Source organism: Thalia democratica, chromosome 5, assembly GCF_965202585.1.
Source record: "Thalia democratica chromosome 5, ktThaDemo2.hap1.1, whole genome shotgun sequence".
In the NCBI taxonomy this organism is placed as follows: Eukaryota; Metazoa; Chordata; class Thaliacea; order Salpida; family Salpidae; genus Thalia; species Thalia democratica.
This window is the reverse complement of record NC_139169.1, coordinates 9,863,484-9,884,062: the sequence shown is the minus strand read 5'-3', so window position 1 is coordinate 9,884,062 and position 20,579 is coordinate 9,863,484. Positions and strand designations below refer to the sequence as shown.

General features: G+C 24.5%; 1 protein-coding gene across 1 annotated transcript; it reads right to left on the bottom strand.

The window, feature by feature from the left end:
• Window positions 1–8,261: 8,261 nt before the first annotated feature.
• LOC145836206 (NADH dehydrogenase [ubiquinone] 1 alpha subcomplex subunit 8-like) lies at window positions 8,262–16,003 on the bottom strand. The gene is made up of 5 exons (XM_082944024.1): window positions 15,863–16,003; window positions 13,017–13,183; window positions 11,132–11,212; window positions 9,382–9,478; window positions 8,262–8,645 (listed from the first exon to the last, which is right to left on the bottom strand). Exons 1-5 carry the CDS (start codon window positions 15,992–15,994, stop codon window positions 8,514–8,516), a joined length of 609 nt encoding a protein of 202 aa, XP_082800150.1. The 5' UTR covers window positions 15,995–16,003; the 3' UTR covers window positions 8,262–8,513.
• Window positions 16,004–20,579: the final 4,576 nt, after the last annotated feature.

The window sequence follows — 20,579 nt, the reverse complement described above, 5'->3', positions numbered from 1 at the left end:
ATAAGGTAATGTAATACTATTAATAAATTTTAGAACAAAAACTGAACTCAATAAATGTTTCTTAAGTAAGATAAAATTAGCACAACCATGTAAGTTATTTTAAGTACATTATTTTTTTAAGTTATTCGAACTTTAAATGTCTTAGTTTATCAAAAGTTTTAAACGAACAAAAGTGCAATTACAACAGTTTTTAAATTAAAACAACAAAGAAATTCATTATGTTGCAAGCAGCATAAAATATTACACTTTCATTATAGTTTTTCTTCACAACAACTACATTACTTAACCAAGAATAGCTTCATCAGACTTTTGCTTTATTTATAAACACATTGAAAATCAGTTATATATAGCTAGTATGTTAAATTATACAAAATTTAATACTTAAAGTTTATTGGATTCCTTTTGGCATTAATGATACTAAAGAACTGACAAATTTTCGTTGTTTAACACTGAACAACAAAACTATAAATACTAATTCAATACATAGATTTTTTCGTTACTATGTTGTGTTGAAACAATCAAGTTTAAAATTCACTAAAATTAAAAAATTTAAAATGGTTCATTAAATATAAAAACAAAAGTTTCAAGTTTTCGTTTTTTTTTTGTTGGTTTACGTAAAACGTAAAAGGTTTACAAAATTTTGTCGGATTATAATCAGATTTTTATTACCAACTTTAGCTGTTTATTTTAGAGAAACTTATATTATAACCACTTTTTATAAACAAATTTAAAATTTGTCACTGTGAAAAATTATACAGTAAGCTTACTAAGTCTACTAAAAACTTTTATATTATGTGTTACTCAACTTTAAAGATTTTTATTTGAATTAAAGCTGTAAAGCAAATTCATTAACCTTTTATTTTTTATATTTCTTAAATAGCCTAAAATAATGCATATATAGTCAGAGGACTTTGTTTTTATTTTACTCAATAAAAGACAACTTTAATACTCTAACTTCTTAGTATAAAATAAACTTTTTTTTAAATTGAAAGATTTAAAAATTTCTTTTTATATTTAAAGGAGTAATAACCTAAACTCTTTCGTTAAAAAACGTTGCAGGATTCAATTTGATAAAGGTATGAAGACTATGAATTAGTGTTTTACTGGAAAAAACACAGAAATATTTATTCAAGGGCAAGTCTTTCTTTATAGCTAGATAGCAATAAAACTAAGTAATAAACCTACTTAAAACTTAGTTTTATCTAAGTTAAAGGGATTAAAATCTTACTTTTAGTTAATTGGATTTAGATTAAAGTAAGTATAGTTTTATTGGTAAACTGTATATTACAAATTTAATCTAAAAACTAAATCCTATATATCCAACTTTTAGTTTAGGCAATAAATTTTTTCAAGCTTGAAAATCATTATCTCGACAAACAAATTGTATATTAAACAAAGTGCAACTATTTAAAACTTAATAAATTCTTTAAAAAATACATTAACTTACCAAATTGTAATTAATCAAAAATAAAATGTTAAAAGACTTTGTTACTACCATTAAAATTTGCAGAGACATAAATCAGTATTTATAAACAGTTATTTGTTTTTTTTTAACTCTTTAAGTTTTTTTCCTCCTAAAACATTCTCCTATATAAGGTTACATAAATCAGCTCTTAACTATTTCAAATTCTGAGATATAGTATTTTTTTAATTTTAAAGAAAAGTACAAGTTGCAAAACAGCTTATTGAAAAATAAATACTAAAGTTTACTTGTTGGTCATTGTTATATTAACTTAGTTTGAAGTGCTTATAAGATAGTAGTTTTATTTTTCTAGTGCACAAAAAATTTCACATGCCGTAATTTTTTTTTTTCTTGAATGTCAAAAAAACGTTCAAAATATTTGGTTTCAGGACCTGTTACTAAGACCTAGTACATGAAAAACCTTTCGGTTATCATGTCAGACACCACGGGTACTTTTTAACGTCTTGTCCAGGATATGTATCCAGATAGTATGTTGCTCGATGACTAGAAGGTCTTACTATCCACCAGGCCCTTTGACCAAACTTTTTTGACGTTAATTTCTTTGTTGCGTTTAATATACTTCTAAGTTTTATAGTATTAGAATCTATACTAAAACTTTTTGCAATACAGTTACTTGTATGCTATAGCTAACTATACTATGAACTAGTGTGATTTGACAGTGTGATTTTAGATTCCGATTTAATTTTTCGCAAAAAAGAGAAGTAATGATCATCTTTTGTTAATAAATTATAAATACAACTTGATTCGTATAAACTTTTGACAAATTTAAACAATATTTGATTTACTGTATGCTGACAAAAACAATAAATTAATTTATTTTCAATGTAAAAAAGTTAAATGACAAAATGTTTTTTTTTTAATTAATTGTACGCAGATTAATTAAGTTTTGGAAATAGTTAACATAATAACTTAAAAAAAGTTTCAACAATAGATTTGCAAATTTTGTTTAAAATTTAAGCCATTTAAAAAAAGACGATCTCAGTATATTTGAAATTAAGTTACTAAGATTAGAAAAATCTTTAAAAATAGTTTAAATAAAAATGAGTGATTTTGTAACTTTTAAGATGAGAAGAATAGACTTTCAAAATCTTAAAAACTGGTTATTTATTTGAAAGCTATAAAAAACGCTTGTACTTAGCATTAGTAAAATTTAAGGGTTTACAGCTAGCAAAAATTTTCGAAGTATAAGCAGTAAAAATCTTATCGAGCTAAAAGTTTTGATAAATTTTTAATTCTTTTATTTCAAAATATTAAACCAGCAGTATTATTTTTTAAAACAAACCTAATTTTGATTTTGTATTGGAGTTGTAATAGATTTTTTTAACTGACCAAAAATATAAAAAGGCATGAAAAAAAACTTTGAAAAATGGTTTAAAAAATTTAGAACTAACTTGCAAAGTCCTATAACATTATAAAAACTGGTTCTTCAACTACATTTCTAAAGCATTGTAAGAATACAAACTCTTTAACTAATATCATAAACTTTATCTTTATTTACTAACTGCTAACCTAAAAAATACATTACCTTAAGACTTACTGATCTTGTTTTAGAATTTGATATACAATTGTTTCAAGTTTTGATTGTTTTGCAAGACATTTCATAATGCAAACAATATGTTCTAGTGACATTTCTTTTTCAACCTAAATTGCATAAAAAATATTTTGCTTTACTTACACTATAAAAACTTGTTTATGTTTTAAATTTTTCAAAATAAAACTATAATACTATATAATGTGGATTTGATCTATTTCTAGGGATTATTCATTAGTCTAGTTATACAACTTATTGCTATCATTAATGCATTAGTCTAGCAACAACTTGAAACTTTTTTATTAAAATCTCTTTTGAATTTATTTGTAATACATTGTTACATGAGATTTCGTAAAACATTATGTTAAATTATAAGAAAGAAGTTAAGTTGTTATCTAGACAATTAATAAACAATCATAAATAAATATATTAACTTATAATGATTGCTTCGTTACAATATTCGTTACAATTTAAATTTTTAATCTAAAGATAAAAATTTTCAGTGTATCCACCAGCTAAAAGCTAAAACTTTATATAAATTCAAAAAATTTAATACTAAAATAAATTTTTTTATTGATTTAAATTCATGCTGGTACAAAACGAATTAAGCATTATTTAAAAAATTTAAATTTTCATATGTTTTTAGAATTGGTAAGTAAGTTTAGACCCAATTGGCAAGATAATTAAGTTTTTTTAGGGATAAAAAGTTTACAATTACTTCAAGCCGTTTCAAGTTTACTTTTAGAAATTTGGTATTTAGATAATTGTTCCTTCTGTAATTTATAAAAGGTTATAATTTTTGGTACTTTAAATCATAGTGCTTCACTAAGCAGTAAATATTTACAACTTATAAACTATTGAATAAATACTTTGTGCAAACATATCTAACTGAAAACATCAAGAATTTAGAATTTAATTAAGATTTTCATTTGCAATTAACTATTCTAGAATTTAGGTGGTTCTAATAGACAAAACTGATTCAGTACATAATAATATGCCTTATTAATCTAATAATTAAACTAGTGCAGAGTAAATGCTTAATCATTTTTAAATTAATCTTAAGTTTGTGTAATAATTTGTGTCTTTTACCACAGCAAACAAAAATAGAATTATTTTTTTATCAATAAACATTTTAAAAATATTTTACATACATACAACATAAAGGTAGATTAAGCAGTTAATCGGTTGCTTGGAGTTAGACAATTTGTAAAACAAGTTTATATTTTATATTCTTAACCAACTTTGTTTATGTCCATGAGTTTAAAAAATATTTATTCTTATTAAACTAATCTTAAATAACTGCCATATAAAAATCACAAATGTAAACTGAAGTTGTTACTTGAAGATTTACACTTGTACTACTGAGGAACTATTTGTACATTGTTTATCGAATTTAATTTTCTTTTTAAAAGTGAGGAAGTAAATTTAAGCTCAATATGCAATGTACTTAAGTTTTTACTGATTGAAAGCTCACCATCGTTATTGAAGGTTTCAAATTACTCATACTTGCAAAATATATAGCCGGCCACAGGTTTGATAACTATATATATTAATTCTACAGTTTTTCGGGTTAAAAATCATTATAAGTCAGTTAACATTTCAGATTAACTGAGTTGTCTTCAGAATTTTTGTTTTATTATTACTTTTTTATTAATTTTATAAGATGTCATTTGGTAATAACCTAAGTTAATTTCTCAACACTAATTTGAATTTAAACAACTTCATACTAACAAACATAAACACAATAATTTATACGGTGTTAGTTACTAGTTAAAACTTATACTGGTAGGGAAACTATTTGTACATAGTTTAACTAATTGATTTAAGTATATTTTTCATAAACTAAATAATTGAACAAAACTTTTTACTGTTTAAAAGTTTACCATCGTTACTGTTGGTTTTAAATAACCCTAACCTTTACACAAAAACTAAGAATAGTTGGCTATGATTTGGTAACTTTCATATTTGTAAAGTTCAACATTTTTTGGTTATAATGATCATATTACGTCAGTAAGCACTTCAGGTTTAAAACTTTATAAGTTATTGAACAAATTAGAGTTTTGTGGAAACGTGTTTAACTAAAAACATCGAAATTTTACAATTAAATTTAAATTTTCAACAGTTGTAAATAAATATTCCAGATGTTTTTAATAAATAAAACTACTTGTGTACAAAATAATATTACACCTAAGTCATCTAGTAATGAAAATAATATAGAGTGAGTTGCAGAAATAGTTGTAAATTTACATTTTTATTTATTTGTGCTCTATTTTTTTTCTTTTACTACTGTAAAACAAACCTGCTGTATATATTTTAAATACAAAATTATAAGTAGTTTGTTATAGTAACTTCATTATAACATAACCTATTCATAACAATAAGTTGATTTTAGCTGAATAGTATAAATAAGTAATAATGCTAAAATCTTTAAAAATCTGTCCTATTTCCAAAGTTCAAAAGAATTACAATGCTCGTTTAGTAATTAGTCAATATAAGATAATAGCCAATACAACTATCAGTTTGAACCATGTATAACACATAATTTACCAGTTTTTTTTAGTTTACAATCTTTACAAATGGTTTCAAAATAATACTATACAAATCAGTTGTTTAAAACAGTTACGTGTTAAGAATCGATTATTAAACTAGATCCAAAATTCAAGTAGTTTTATGTTAAAAATAACGTTTTATAATTAAAATATCAGATGTGCAATTTTATAAGTAGTTGAAAAAATTGCTAGGTAGAAATTCCCAAAAAATATAGAAGGTTTAGAATAAATATAATTCATTTAGATAAAATATAAAACAGCTGCAAATAAATCAATATATAGATAACTTTTATGGATAAATTGTGTAAGTAAACAGAGTAAGCCTAAATGATTTAGTAATAAAACTGAATGCAAACTAAGTAACATGTTTATTTTATTACCTACAATATATTTACGTACCCAAACTTAATAAAAACATTAATTTCTTTACAACATTTAATTTTAGTTTCATAACTGTCATAATAAAACTACGATTTTAGATAAAGTTAGTTTGTCCTTTTTCTAAGTATTACTCATTAGTCTACTTTTAAAAGTGTTATGGTCTCTATTACATTAGCTTAGAAACAATATCAATTTTTATTAGCTGAATTGTCTTCGACATTCCTCATAAATATTGTTGTATACAATTTCGTAAACACTATATATTTTTTTAGAACTGTTTTAAATTGTATATAAACAATAATTTATCAACAAACGAAATTATAGATGATGAACTTACATATATGCGAAGTTCATTAATATGATGAATAAACTTATTTTTGTTCGATATATGGGTATACTGAAAATTCCGCACAATCGCCACTCAACTTTTTGTTTATTCATTTACTTTTTTTATTTTTCTTTTATTTTTATCAATTGTTCACTTATATTATACTATCACTGTTACCCCTAACCCTTGGTCGGTAAGCGGTTCTCGGATTTGATCGAAGGTTGGAAATAAGCAGTCCCCAATATATGCGTCACCGTTAGTAATTTTTAACCTGTTGATTCAATAGTTTTTTTGCCCAAAGGTATATAAACTATTACTTTCTATAAAGTCGAAAATTTCTTTGTAAAACTGATTTTTTTTGTTAATTCAAACTCTTGCTGAGGGGAACAAAACATTTTTTACAAAATTGATCGAACGAAATCATCTTTTTTTCAAGAGATAGTGATAAATTTAATTTTATGATGCACTGCATAAAATTATTGATCGATAACTGAAAAGTTTTTTGCACCAGGTCCTAGGAACAGATGTTGTGAGCGTCTTTCTGTACTTCAATCAACTAAAATACTGGACTAAAAATTGTTCACCATCTTTCCAGATGGTTTCAAATTAAAACTCATGAAGAACTTCTATGCCTGTGATAGTTTGATGACATTATTATTTGTAAAATTTAACAACTTTTCGTTTAATTAACTGTACTACGTCACTAAACATTACAAGTTGACTGTTTATAAATTGTTAGAAAAATTGAAGTTTTGTACGAACATAACGAATTAAAAACTTTAAAAGGTTAGAGTTTTAACAGTTATAAATAACTACTCTAGATATTTCTAATAGATTACTCTACTTATGTACAATGCTACACCTAAGTGATCTGGTAATGAAAATAGTATTAAGTGAAATACAGATATTATTGTAAACTCATCTTATATTTGTTTTTAATAATTTCAGCCTTTTTCACAGTAAACCAAAGTTAGTGGGATTAATTGTATTCACAGATTTATGAACAAATGTTATTACTAGTACTAAATATAGTACAAAAGTTGAATTAGCCTTCAATTGATTGTTTTTAGTTTATTAGTATGTATACATATTAAAGTGAATATGCTTTATGAAGCTAAAATTAAGCTGTTCAGAGTCAAAATAAGTTCAAAGAATAACACAATTAATGCTTTACACTTAATATTATACAAAGCTAATAATTTCTCCCATAAACTAAGTATTAATTTTCTATTTCTTCATAAGATATCTTTAAGACGGTTTCAAATTAAATCTTTAAAAAGTGTACTGAAATGTTTATATCGATTTGATAAATGTTTTGTATTAAAATCCAACAATTTTTCAACTTAAAAATAATACTACGTCACTAAATAGTATAGACTGACTATTTTTTAATTGCAACTTTTTTAGTCAACGGGCCATACTTACCAGAAAATTCTTTTGCAAGCTGGAAAATTTTGAAAAACCGTACTAAAGATAATTTTTATGAATGGTAATGATATAATCATTTAGCAAGCAAAAAGGGTTACTTAAAGTCAAGTAAACAGGACAAAACTGCTGTTATAATGAAGCTCAACATTATTTAATTTGTTGAAGTCGTTTTAAACTTAACAAGTACAACCATGATATTTCTGCTTGACCCAACTGAAATTTTTTGTCAAAACATTTAATAAAACCTACTTAAAAGCGAAGTGTGTACATATACTCTGTAAATTTATACCACACTTTTTGTTGGACACTTGTAATAATTGAACTTATAAGCATTTAGGTTCGAAGCATTAAGAATTGTTTTTGAGATTCATTCATACATGTGCAAATCTGACAACCTACTTACTAAAAATATAAAAGCAAAATAATAAATACAAATAAAAATAAACTTAATTTTGAACTTAATAAAAAGTCTTATTAGATACAGATAATTAAATAAATTTGAAGACAAAAACATAAAAACTTTAAATAAACATGCTTGTTTAGAAGACATACATAATGTATTTAGTACATAGCACGATAAAATAAACCAAATAAATATATAAATTTTTATACCAACTTTTTTAACAATCACACTAAAAACATTTTGACACATCAAAATATCAATAGTGTTCAATTTTTTCTTGTTAAAACAATTTTTTAAATTTCAATTTATCTCTATATAACAGAAATTACTACTCGAGAGGTGATTATTTAAAATTTAATATTTTTACTAGCAAATTTTTGAACAAAAAATTAAAATAATAAATACTAATTTTATTCATCGTCACCCTCTTGGGTAATTTTTGGTAAGTTGAGGGGTCTGTTCCAATCAGGGTACATAATTTCCGGTTCACTGGTTTTGTCCAATCCCAATGGGTTAACTGGCTTGTCACGTGATGTGGTGAGCTGTAAAGAAAAATTTTAGTTAGTTTCATAAATATTTTACTTTATCACTTTTGAATACTACTATTACTTTATTGTCTGTTTTTTATTAAGTAGGTGAGCTATGTAAAAAAATTCATATTTACTTCGTTTATTAAATATATATACTGCTTCATAATTTATTGCCGGATGTTGATAGAAAGATACATGAAGCTACAAATGTTAAAAATGTATTTGAAAATATAAAGAAAATTATTAATTTAGTTAGCTAATTCATGGTTGTTCAAGAAACTCTTTCATATAATGAAAAGAAAACAAATTTTATTATTCAGTCGTGTGGATCAAACTTGTAGCAGCATTATAATAAATATAAAAACACATTAAGCAGTAACTTTAACTTCAATTCAGAGTAATATTACTATAAGAACTTACACAAATGATAACAATGTAAAAATTGTAATGATTATATAAAAGAAGCTTACAGTAATCATAGTCTTTAAAAAAAAAATATTTTGTGACTATTATTCTTGAACTATATAAGTTTTAGTCCTACCACACTTTTTACCATGCTTTGTTTGAGTCTTTAGAAACATTTTCAAAAACACATATAATTTTATTCTGCTATTATTAATTTTTCAACTTCCAGATTATTTACAAAATTAATTTAGACCAGTAGTTCCCAAAGTTGAGAAACCATGCTATAAACTAAAATTTGGGCCAAAATCTATTAAATATTTTGATATAAACAAACAAAACTAACAGCAAATTGTTGTTCTTGGCTGGTTCTAGCAGAAGCCTTATCCATTCCAAGTTTACTGAAAACGCAGTGATCGAACAACTGTTGTTCTGGTCTGCAACTGTATTAATAATATTTAACTATTTGTTTGTTTAAATACTTGATTAAATATATTTGACAATACAAAATTGATAGTGAAGTCATAAATTAAAACTTACACTATTCTGAAGTTGATGATGAAGAGAAAAAAAATGACATAGGCGTTTTTAATGGTAGTTTTGAAAATTATACTAGATATTATTAGGGTTGCCAATTGTTTTTGGCAAATTTTCTCCAGGTTTTCAAAATTTCTTCCAGGCCTTTAAAAGTACACCTCTTTGGGTCTATTTTTAGTTTTAAATTAAGTTTAAGGTAAGAAACTGGTTAAATAGTATACAAGCATTGAAAAGATACCGTAAAGCTACTTTAAATGTTATTTTTAATAAATAAAAATTATATGATGACAAAATTTTTTTATTTATACGATATATTTTTTGTGTCCAATCAAAACTTTACTACTTAACATGTTAAAATGCTTAAAAATTCCAGGTTTTTCCAGGTTTTTTAATCTAAACTGTCAAATTTTAGTATTTTTTAGGTTTTTCCAGGTTTCAATGTTTTTTGACAACCCTTTAATATGAAAAAATTTAGGGGGTCACAAACCGTAAAAGGGGGAGTCACAAGACCATAATTTGAAACTTACACTATATATTCTGGAGTTGAAGATGAAGAAAATCAAAAAAGGTCTTAGGCAGTTATAATGGTAGTTTTTTGAGAAGTCTTGTTGGAGGGGCCATAGCTTTTTGAATTTCATTTTTTGGAATTTCTCTAAAGAACGCCTTTTAAAAAAAAATTGGAAACCCTGAATTAGAGTATGTAATGATATAACAGATCCAGTCAGATCCAGCTTTATTTTACTTAGATCCAGATATAGCCAGGTCTCATTTTTTTAATTATATTTGACCGGACACCAACTTTTTGGGTCTGGTAGATCACTAAGTTAAGTGTTATACATATTTCGTATTCAGATCAACAAAAAAGCACCAATGCACACTAGTGTGCACGAAACTCGTTTTAAAATTTACATTAGACATTTGAAGTTTATGGTGTTGGGAAAAATAAAAAGTTCTTAGGCATATTTGTGGATAGTTTTGAGCTTTGTGTGCACAAATTTTTTATTTAACTAATTAGTGTAGACATACGTCATTTAATGTAAAGATCAACGGTATAATACAATGAACGTTTTGAAAAATTAAACTAACTGGATCCAGATCATGCCAGATCTTGATTTTAAAATAGATTCTAATTTAAAAAATAGATCCGACTCCGGTAGATCTTTAATTTAGAGGACAAAGTAAGTTTTTAAAGTAGAAGTTAGTAATAAATAATTATAAATACTGGGTAAAACAATAGCTAATTAGAGATAAAAATTATGTAAGTTTTTTAGCCTAAATTGTCAAATTCCAGGTTTTTCTAGGATTCCAGTCTTTTGGCAACGCTGTTAATATCACTGTAGTAAAATATATATAAATAACGATATTATATGTTTTTAATTAATTCCCTAAACTTTTGATAATTTAAATTATTGTGGTCGAGGAATTTGGCAAAATAAAATAATTTCAAAACAAAAAAATAACTAAAACTAATAACTTGTAAGATCTATCTGGGTTAAGTTGGAGACATTGAGCAAAATAAAATAAGAATAATAATTCTATTAAATTTCAATAAAACTAACAATTTATAAGATCTTTCTGGGTTAAGTTCAAGACATTGAGCAAAATTGACAAAAACTTCAGTGCAAGCTTCTGTGACAGCCCTGTTAAAAATCAAAAAAAAATTATTATGTATTTTTAAGTAATATAAAATGAATAATCACCAAAACTATAACTATATTTTAATTTAAACTTTATTTTTCAGTAAATAATAATACGCCAACTAAAAACTCAGCAAAGTTAAAAATACAGCTAAAAAAGTCAAACAGATTTCCATACCTTTTACACACTTACTAGAGTTATCTTTTTTTTCTAAATTTTATCAGCAAGCCAAGTATAAATAAAAAATGAAAAGTAAACAAAACATAAGGGTTAAATTTTTGTAAGTATAACGACTTTTGAATAAAATAACAAAATAAAATAAATTCAATAAGTAAGCTAGACCATTAAGATTTGCTTATTAGTTTAAAGTAAAATACATGTTAAAAACTTTAAAACATTATAACAAGTTAAACTAAGGGGGTTGAAAAATACTTTAATTCAGCAAAAAATACAATTCTTTTTTAATTAAGTACTTGTTCTCACTGCTGTATAAAACATATAAATCATCAACTTAAATACCTATTAATTCATGACTTTTCAAAAACTTGTAACAATTTAGACTTTTTAAATAAGATTATAAATTCTTAGAGATTTGTAAAAAAAAGCACAGAAAGATATTTAATGAAAATTAAAACTAAACTCAAAAATCAATGTAAATACGTAAAAACTACAAGGCATAAAAGTAAAGGAACTTAAAAACAAAACAAAAACTTTTGTCAGGTATTTAAACGGACATAACTTTTCAAAACTTTAATACTTACTATTTAAAATACAATTTTATTATTTTATTAAACTTTTGGACTTAGTAGTCTTCCACAAACTTAAACAGAAGAATTTAAATGTAAATAATATAATTACAAACTTACTATTTTTCAATTTAAGAAAATTTTTTACCTTAAAAAAAGACAAGCTAGGTGTAAAGAAATAAAACTTTAAAATCAATTGCAAACAGTTGATTGTATTTTTTCACATTTATACATTTAACAAAGCACCTAATTAACACAACTATGTTGTACAACAGATTTCTAGAATTTGCAATTAGAAGTCAATAATACAGTAAAAGTCATACCATAACTCGTAAAACAAAATAAATTATAACAATTTGTACAAATTGCTAACATACCTAGCAACTTTACAAAAAAAATACAAGGTTTACCTTTTTTGATGCAGGAATTACATCAATCTAGCCTGAGTTTATAAAAAATTAAAAACGAACTAAATCAAAAATTATTAAAATAATTAAAAATAATGAAAGAAAATTATGAATAAAGCTTGTTTATCAAAAAACACCAAAATAATAACAAAAGGATTTAAAAAAACACAGTCTTTAAGAAAAAAAGATTTAAAAAAACTAGCTTGAGATTAAAGAAAATTAAGAAAACTATCCGGAGTTTTGTGAAAAACATTATCAAGCCTGAGTAGCCTGAAAGTTTCGCAACCCTGAATTATGCAGCAATAAGTAATAAAATCCTACTTTTGGAACAAAAAATTTTTGATAAACTCGTTAATTGAATATTTAAGTAGATAATAAAACTTAAATAAAACTCAAAAACATGTAACACTATATTAATTCCCACTCATATAAATTGCTTTAAATAAATTTCAACTAAAATAACTTTTTTTAAACTGATGTAAAATTTATCAACAACCTTATAAAAACTAAAGGCATAGTTAGCTACTTGATTGTTTTCTTTCAAACATTTAATCTAATAAAATATAAAATGTTAAACAAACTTATAAAAATATCAAGGAGAAAAAGCAACTTAAATGTTTTAAAACAATAATATAAATAAATATTTAACAAACTTGTAGAAATTAGAAGCGCAGTCGGCAACTTGGTTGTTCTCCTTCAAACACTTCCTAGGATCTCCTCCATTTTCCTTCTTACACAGCATGTAGTTCTTGTTTGCCAGTCCACATCTAGCTTCGTATTGGAAAGCTCCTGCTTTCAGTGCGTGGGATGGTATGCCAAGCTGTATATGAAAATAATATTTTAAATTTGGTGAGTTTAGAACCTATTTTTGTGATGGTATGCCAAGGTGTTAAGAAGAAAATCAATTATTGGTTTTTTTAATCATATTTCTTAAACTTTGTGGGTCTTACAGTTTTCCGCCAATAGATGAACTTATTTTTCTAGATTCTCACAATCTAAAAAAAAGGCATCCATATTTACATATTTTTTAAAACTAGTTTTGTTTACAAAACATTTCCCCTTAATTATTTTCTCGCCCATAACAAGCTGCTTAATATAAGGCCTTCAGTCAAATTGATGAGCTGTTTTGATAAACTTTATAACACTTTTGTGAATTTTGAAGCCTTCTGCAAACAGATGCACTGTTTTACTTATTTTTTTCAAATAAAAAGAAATAACATTGACCCACATTTGGAAGCTTTAAATATATTTTTAAAGTTAGCAGGTCTAAAAAAGAAAAAATAATAGTGCTTTAACAACTTATTATTAACCTGATTTTAATTTTTTGATATATAACCAGTTATGTAGGAAGTTTTCAAAAGAAAAGGATTAAAAATAATTTTTTCCTGTTATATTAACTCAGAACTTTTGAAATTCTACTATACAAATATACAGATATATCCTAAACTTTCATTTATTTTAGATTATCAGGAAATATTCTTTTCAAAATTTTATCTGATTCTGAATTGGGATAAAAAATAAAGACTTGATTAAAATTGATTGTCTTTGTTTGTTTTTAGAAATATTGTTATTAAAAAATTTTAACTTGTTTCTTATAAGATTTTTATGGTTAATCAACAATTAGATTGAGAAACATTTGCTCAAAAAATGTAGGCTATAAATATAAAATGAATACAAAACATATGTTGGTACAATAAAGGAAGATTACTGTACAATTAGTTTTTATTAATTGTGATAACTAAATTTATTGTTAAATTTATATGTACTAACTTCATTGAAGAACTGTAACTTTAACAAAGAAATTATACATAGCAAACATAAACACCATTTAAATAATAAAGCAAGACATGTTTTTTGAAACTAACTAATTTTTAGAATAAAATGGATCCAAGTCACAGCAGAATATATACATATATATATTAACTTTATTAAAATAACCTTATTTTGAAGTTAAATCAGAAATTGTTATTAAACAAGTTTAACTTCAAGTCTTTATTTGCACAGTTAAATCAAAACATCACAGCTTACTCATAGGTTTTAAAACTTTACCAATACTTTAAAAGTAAAAATTATTCATATATGTTCTCTAAAACTGACTACTCTAAAAGTACAAAATACAAGAGTAGTATACTTCATAAAGATTTTTACTACTTTAAGTAAAAACAATTTAAATACTCTAAAACAGAACATGCTAAAAATATAAAATTCAAGGGTTGTATAATTCATAAAAATTCGTACTACTTCACATTATGAATAAATACAACAAATAATGAACTTCACTCCACGACCAACAACAACATCTGATACAACCTACGACCAGTTTTGTCCATATTAGGACTTATTAGCCAAGCATAGCTGAGAGAAACTGCTGTTGTGGTTTAATTAAGTGGGCAAAAGTACATATGCCTTGAAGCAGCCGTACTTTACATAACGTACAAAAACTTTACTTTAATTACTTAATTTATTAGAAAAGTGAAACTAAAGTGTAATTAAAATTGTATAAAAAAAATTATGATATCACAGGCTTTAATTCAACATTGAAGCATTAATTATACTTTAGTTTAATTCCTCAAAGTACTTTACACTTTGTATAAAAACTTTACTTTAAACAATACTCAATTTATCAGAAAAAAGAAACCAATGTATAACTAAAATTGTGTAAAAAAATATTACATCATAGGTTTTTATTAAATGTTAAAGCATAAATCATATTCTATTTCAAATTCTAAATGTATTGAAAATGTCTTAAACCAAATTACAACTATTACTCCCAAGAAGAAAAATGTTTAATTTTTACTTTAATGGTTAGGCTACCTTTTCATTGATCTTTTAAATCAAAATAAACTTTGAAGGAACAGCAACCAAAAATTACAAACAACTACAAACAGACAAAAATCACTATTTTTCTAAAATATATCTTCTACAATGTTTGAGCATTGTTTTCAACATTATTAGTCTAAAATTTATAAAAAACTTAAATCTGTCAGCACAAATTTTAAAGCTTATTTCTATTTTTTCAGATATAAATAGATAGAACTGGCTGTTGTTATATGTTTGATCTAAAAACAGTTAAAATAAATTTTCAAATTCTTTTAAAAAAATTCTAAAAACTTGAGGTATTTAGCTAAAAAAAATTTTAAGGTATGTTTGTAGTAAACTTTAAGGTTTTAAGAAAATTGACAACAAAAAATTGTGATTTGTATTGTAAATTTTCTACAAAAATAACTAAAAGTCAAAACTTTATTGAAATATTTTTTTCTTTATAATAATGACTTAAAAATTAAAAATTCATGCATTCATTGAATGCGAATGTTAATTTTTGTAATAAATAATGTTGGACCACTTCCATAGACTTTATATTGTAAATGGTGTTTTAATATTAACTAAAACATTTAACATGTTGTTGTTTCTATAAATGATAATATATACGACTTTCTTTAAACTACCAGCAAATATTCTTAATGTTTTATGTATTTATCTTACATTGAAAAAAACTTACATCTCCCCTGTTGATTTTTTCAAAAACATCTTGAAGCTCTGGTGATATTTTCTCATTAACTTCAGGTGAATTTTCAAAATCTGAGTTTAGTTTTGAGTAAACATTGTCTCTATTAGGGTTAATGAGATCCATTTTATTCTATTATCTGTATAGGTTAAAGAAATAATAAATTCAAATAAAATTTAAAACATATGTGTAGCTTTTAGAACAATGTATAATATTTTCGAACATTAAAATTTTGTACTTTATGTAAGCTTTTTGGGAAAAAAAGTAAACTTTTACAAGAATTATTTTTTTTCAATTTTAGATTTACAATAATAATTTTTTTTTTAATTATCTTTTTGTTAGTGAAAGAACCTGCTAGTATACATGTTAACCAAAATTAAAGTTCAACTATTTAAAATTTAAAAGTTTTTTTCTTTGACTTGATTGGTTGTTTAACACCTAAAGTTTTAAGCCAAGAAATATTTCTGTTTAATCTTTAATATTTTATCTTGAAGAGGTACTTTTTTATAATTAGACTAAATCAAATGTTCTTAAACTAAGTGGTCTATACCATCTACATTGAGAAACCACTGATTAAATACAAAATTAGTCTACATTTATTTGTGATTTGGCCCCCTGAGGCTTTAAGGGTGGGTAAATCACTTTTTCACAACTTGATCTTATTTTGTAGTTTTAATTAAGCTAGTTGCTTTGTACATATTTTTTATATTCAAAACATTTTTTTAGATATAGCCGATCAAATAGGTTCCTTATGAGAGGCCTGAATTTAAAAATCAAACAAAAGACATTATCACTAAAAATATATCTCCTCTTAGATTTTTTAAGATAACCACCACAAACTTTTGGGAAATGTCCCTTGTAACATGAAATTTCTGTAGAAAGGATTTTTTAAATTAAAAAATAAATCTGTATGTGTAAAAATTTTTTTATAATAATGATTTAAAAAAAAATAAAAAATAATCTGGTAAACACAAAAAAATGTGCTTTTTTTAAATTAAGTTTATTTAAAGTTTCCAGTGTACAGGGTGGCTACTGGTTTTAAAAATTTCTTCCAGGTTTTAAAAAATACATCTTTTTTGACCATTTTTAGTAGTAAATTAATCTCAAGTTTAAAAATGTGTTTTTTGATAGATTTAAACTACTCAAACTATGCATTATAAGTATTATCAGGGTGGCTAAATATTTTTGAGAAATTTCTTTCAGGTTTTCTGAATTTCTTTCAAGTTTTTTAAAGTACTTGTTTTTGGGTCTATTTTTTGTTTAAAATTAACTTTAAAAAAAATTTGTGTTAAGTAGTATAAAAATATTAAAAAATACTGTAAAGCTACTCTAAATCTGTTTTTTAATAAAAAACTTTGATGATGACAAAAAAAATTTTGATAACAAAGTAAACTTTTGAATGCTGTTTATCAAACAGTTATATTGGTCAAACCTCTAGGCACCTCAAAACCAGAACTAAGGGCACATTACAATGAGTGTAACAGAACATAAACCAGCCAAAGACATTTATTATAGCAACTTCAAATGCAAAGAATTGGTCTTCAATATCAGAACATTCAGTTAAAAATCAAATTTGTGGAAAAAATTACAATAAAACAAAATTAAAATATATTAAGACGTTGTAACAATATTTTTGAACTGGTCAAAATTAAAGCCATACACATTCATTTAAATAAACCAAAGTTAAGCAGAAAAAATTTGATCATTCATTATCCTTTTCAGTTATTTGACGCTCTCATGTAGTATGAAATTATTTTTATTTAGAACTTCAATTACTTTTTAGTTTTGTGTTTTGCTTAATTAACTAACTTCTGATGCAATTATAAGGCTAGATAAGTTTGTAATTTTCTTTACTTTGTTACAATTGTATCACAGTGATGAAAATTTGTTGAAATATATCTGTAGGTAATCTCATTTGATTTAGTTAAAGCAAGTGAAACATTGTATTGTTAATAAAACTGAAAATTTTGAAATGATCATTCTCCTTATCATTAAGTTGAAAAATATTTGGTCATGTATAAAGTAAAAAGTACACAAAATATATTTGTGTTTAATAGAAGACCTTATTTTTTTAATCTATATCACAGATATTTTGTGTCCTACAAAATTTACCTACTTAACATATGTATGTGTGAAGAGGTCTTGACATCATTTAACACAAAAGGTCTTGACATCATTTGTCATCAAGTATTTTTACTTTTCAGGTGAAGATTACAATTTTGGGTAAAACGTTGTTGTCTTTTTGTAATTATTATTACTACTTAACATATAACAGGTTTTTTTAGTCTAAATTGACAAACTTCCATGTTTTTCTAGCATTTAATGTTTTGTGGCCACCCTGAGTGTAGTTGAAATCCTTTGAGTAAACTAAGCATAAACTAGAGCAGGGTTTCCTAAAGTGGGCTAAGTGGCACCTTCGGAGGCCAGATACGCAGGGGTCAAAAGTTGGTCATAATTTGAATATTACACTTTATATTTTGGAGTTGCTGATGAAGAGCAAAAAAAGGGTCTTAGGGTGGTTATTATGGTAGTTTTTGTGTAGTCTTAGCACAATGGGGCCATAGCTTGTGTAATTTCTTTAAAGGGGGCCATTTGAAAAAAAGTTTGGGAAACCATGAACTTTAGCCTGAGGTAAATACATATTTTTAATACAATTATAACACTATGGTGATAGATAGTTACTTTTATTTGAAAAAGATACTACAATAAACTAAAATTTTGCTTTTAATTAGATTTTATTAAAACTTATACAACATTTTAAATTACAGAGCCTGAAAAGGATTTTTTTTCTGTTAAATCTGACTTGCCAGGTAAAAAAGTTGTTAATTTAAAATTCACAGCAACTGATTGTGGGTAATTGATCATACAATTGGAAAAGTATATTAGCAAATATTTTCAGTCGTAAAATAGGTGAACACTTGCTTGTTAGATTGTTATTTTGATTGTGTTTTGCTATCTAATAAAAAAGAACAGTACTTAGCTTTCTTTTAAAATAAGCTTTATCTTTAATTTTCAATTTTGTGGGTTGAATATGACCTGACACCCATTTTTGTTTATTTTTTTTTAAGAAAAACATCAGACTTACTCTTCCATCTACAACAACAAATTTATTATTGTTTCTTCAAAACAGCCTTACTAAATAAGAACAAGTAATCAAGTAAGTATCAATTTCTTTGGTAATCTGGAAAACCTTTGAGCAGATAAAAAAGATTTTTTTAAAACATTAAAATTTTTTACAGTGACTTAATGTATTTTAAGCTATTATTATTATAAAATTGTATTTTTTATAGTTAAATAAGTACCACAAAATTTATTATTGACCACTTAAATTAATTACTTATTTCAAGTCATCTTTTCACTTAAAAAAAATGAATGCTCACAACTATAGCCAATGGATCAGTGTGTAAATATATATTTATGTCATCAAGCTACACCTATGCTACTTAAAATTTAATTTGAACAAATATTCAAACTCTAAAACTATATTTTAAATATGGACATTTTTCAATAAGTGTATAAATTGTTATTATTTTATTTTATCAGATATATATTAATTCATTGCTGATATTGTGACAGAGCAAAGCATTTCACCTTCTTAAAAGGGAAAACTTAAAAGAAGACTTTTTTCACTTTTACAGTTTTGCACTTGTTATGAAGGTAGAATTTAGCAATTACAATCACCATCTAAAATTTTTAAGCTTTTCAATTTTCGCTTTTCAGATTATTTTTAAGTTAAATATCCAATTTTTCATAAGTTTGCTTTTAAGTTGTCTAATTGACTCATACTGATAAAGTTTATACCTAAACGGAATTTTTTTATAAAATTTAATCTAGTTTTATTTTATATACAGTTAATTGAACGACAAAATAAATATGCTCAAAACATTTGGTTGAAGAACCTTTCAGTTATCGAATCGCACACTACGGATACATTTTAAGGTCTTTTCAAAGACAAACTTAAGCTAATTAGTTTTAAAAACATAAGTTTTATACGAAATTAAAAGTCTATAACAAAACTTTTTGTTATTGAACATCGAAAGTAAAATTTAGTATTACGTTTATACCTAAGCAAAATAAAGTTAGCTAAAATACACAGAGTACAAGCTTATGTTGTAAATTATATATTTTTGTACAGTTTTTAAAAAAATAATTTATTTTGTAGCTTATCTGACTTGATTTTATTACAAAAGCTTTTTTTTTTGACTTAATCAAAACAACTTTATACTTGTAAAAAAGCTAAGAAATAAAATCAATATAAGTTGAAGTTCTTTCATAGTTTTAAAATACTTTAAAGCTTCCGGTAAAACTTGAATTATCCAGTACTGTTTTTTATCAAAGACTTTATTTAAAAAAAATTGTTTATGCTACAAATGTAGCTTGTAAAAAATTATAGCTTTAAAAACTTTCGAGCTACAAATTTTATAAATTTATAAAGTGTTTATACGAGTTATTTTGACTAAAAATAACCAATATGCCACTTTTTTCGAATATTTTTTTTAATCTTGTCAGTCTTATTTTACAATATTGCTTTTTAAATTCCTTTTTAAAAAAAAAGTTTTATAACAGTAGGTTTTTTTATGGATTTAAAAAGCTTTAGTTAATCAAAACGTTGACAAAAATGTAACCTATGTAATTTTTAAACTATGTAATTGTTTTATTTTTCAGTCCGCAATAAATCCTAACTAGCTATCAACTTTTTTTTACAGTAATA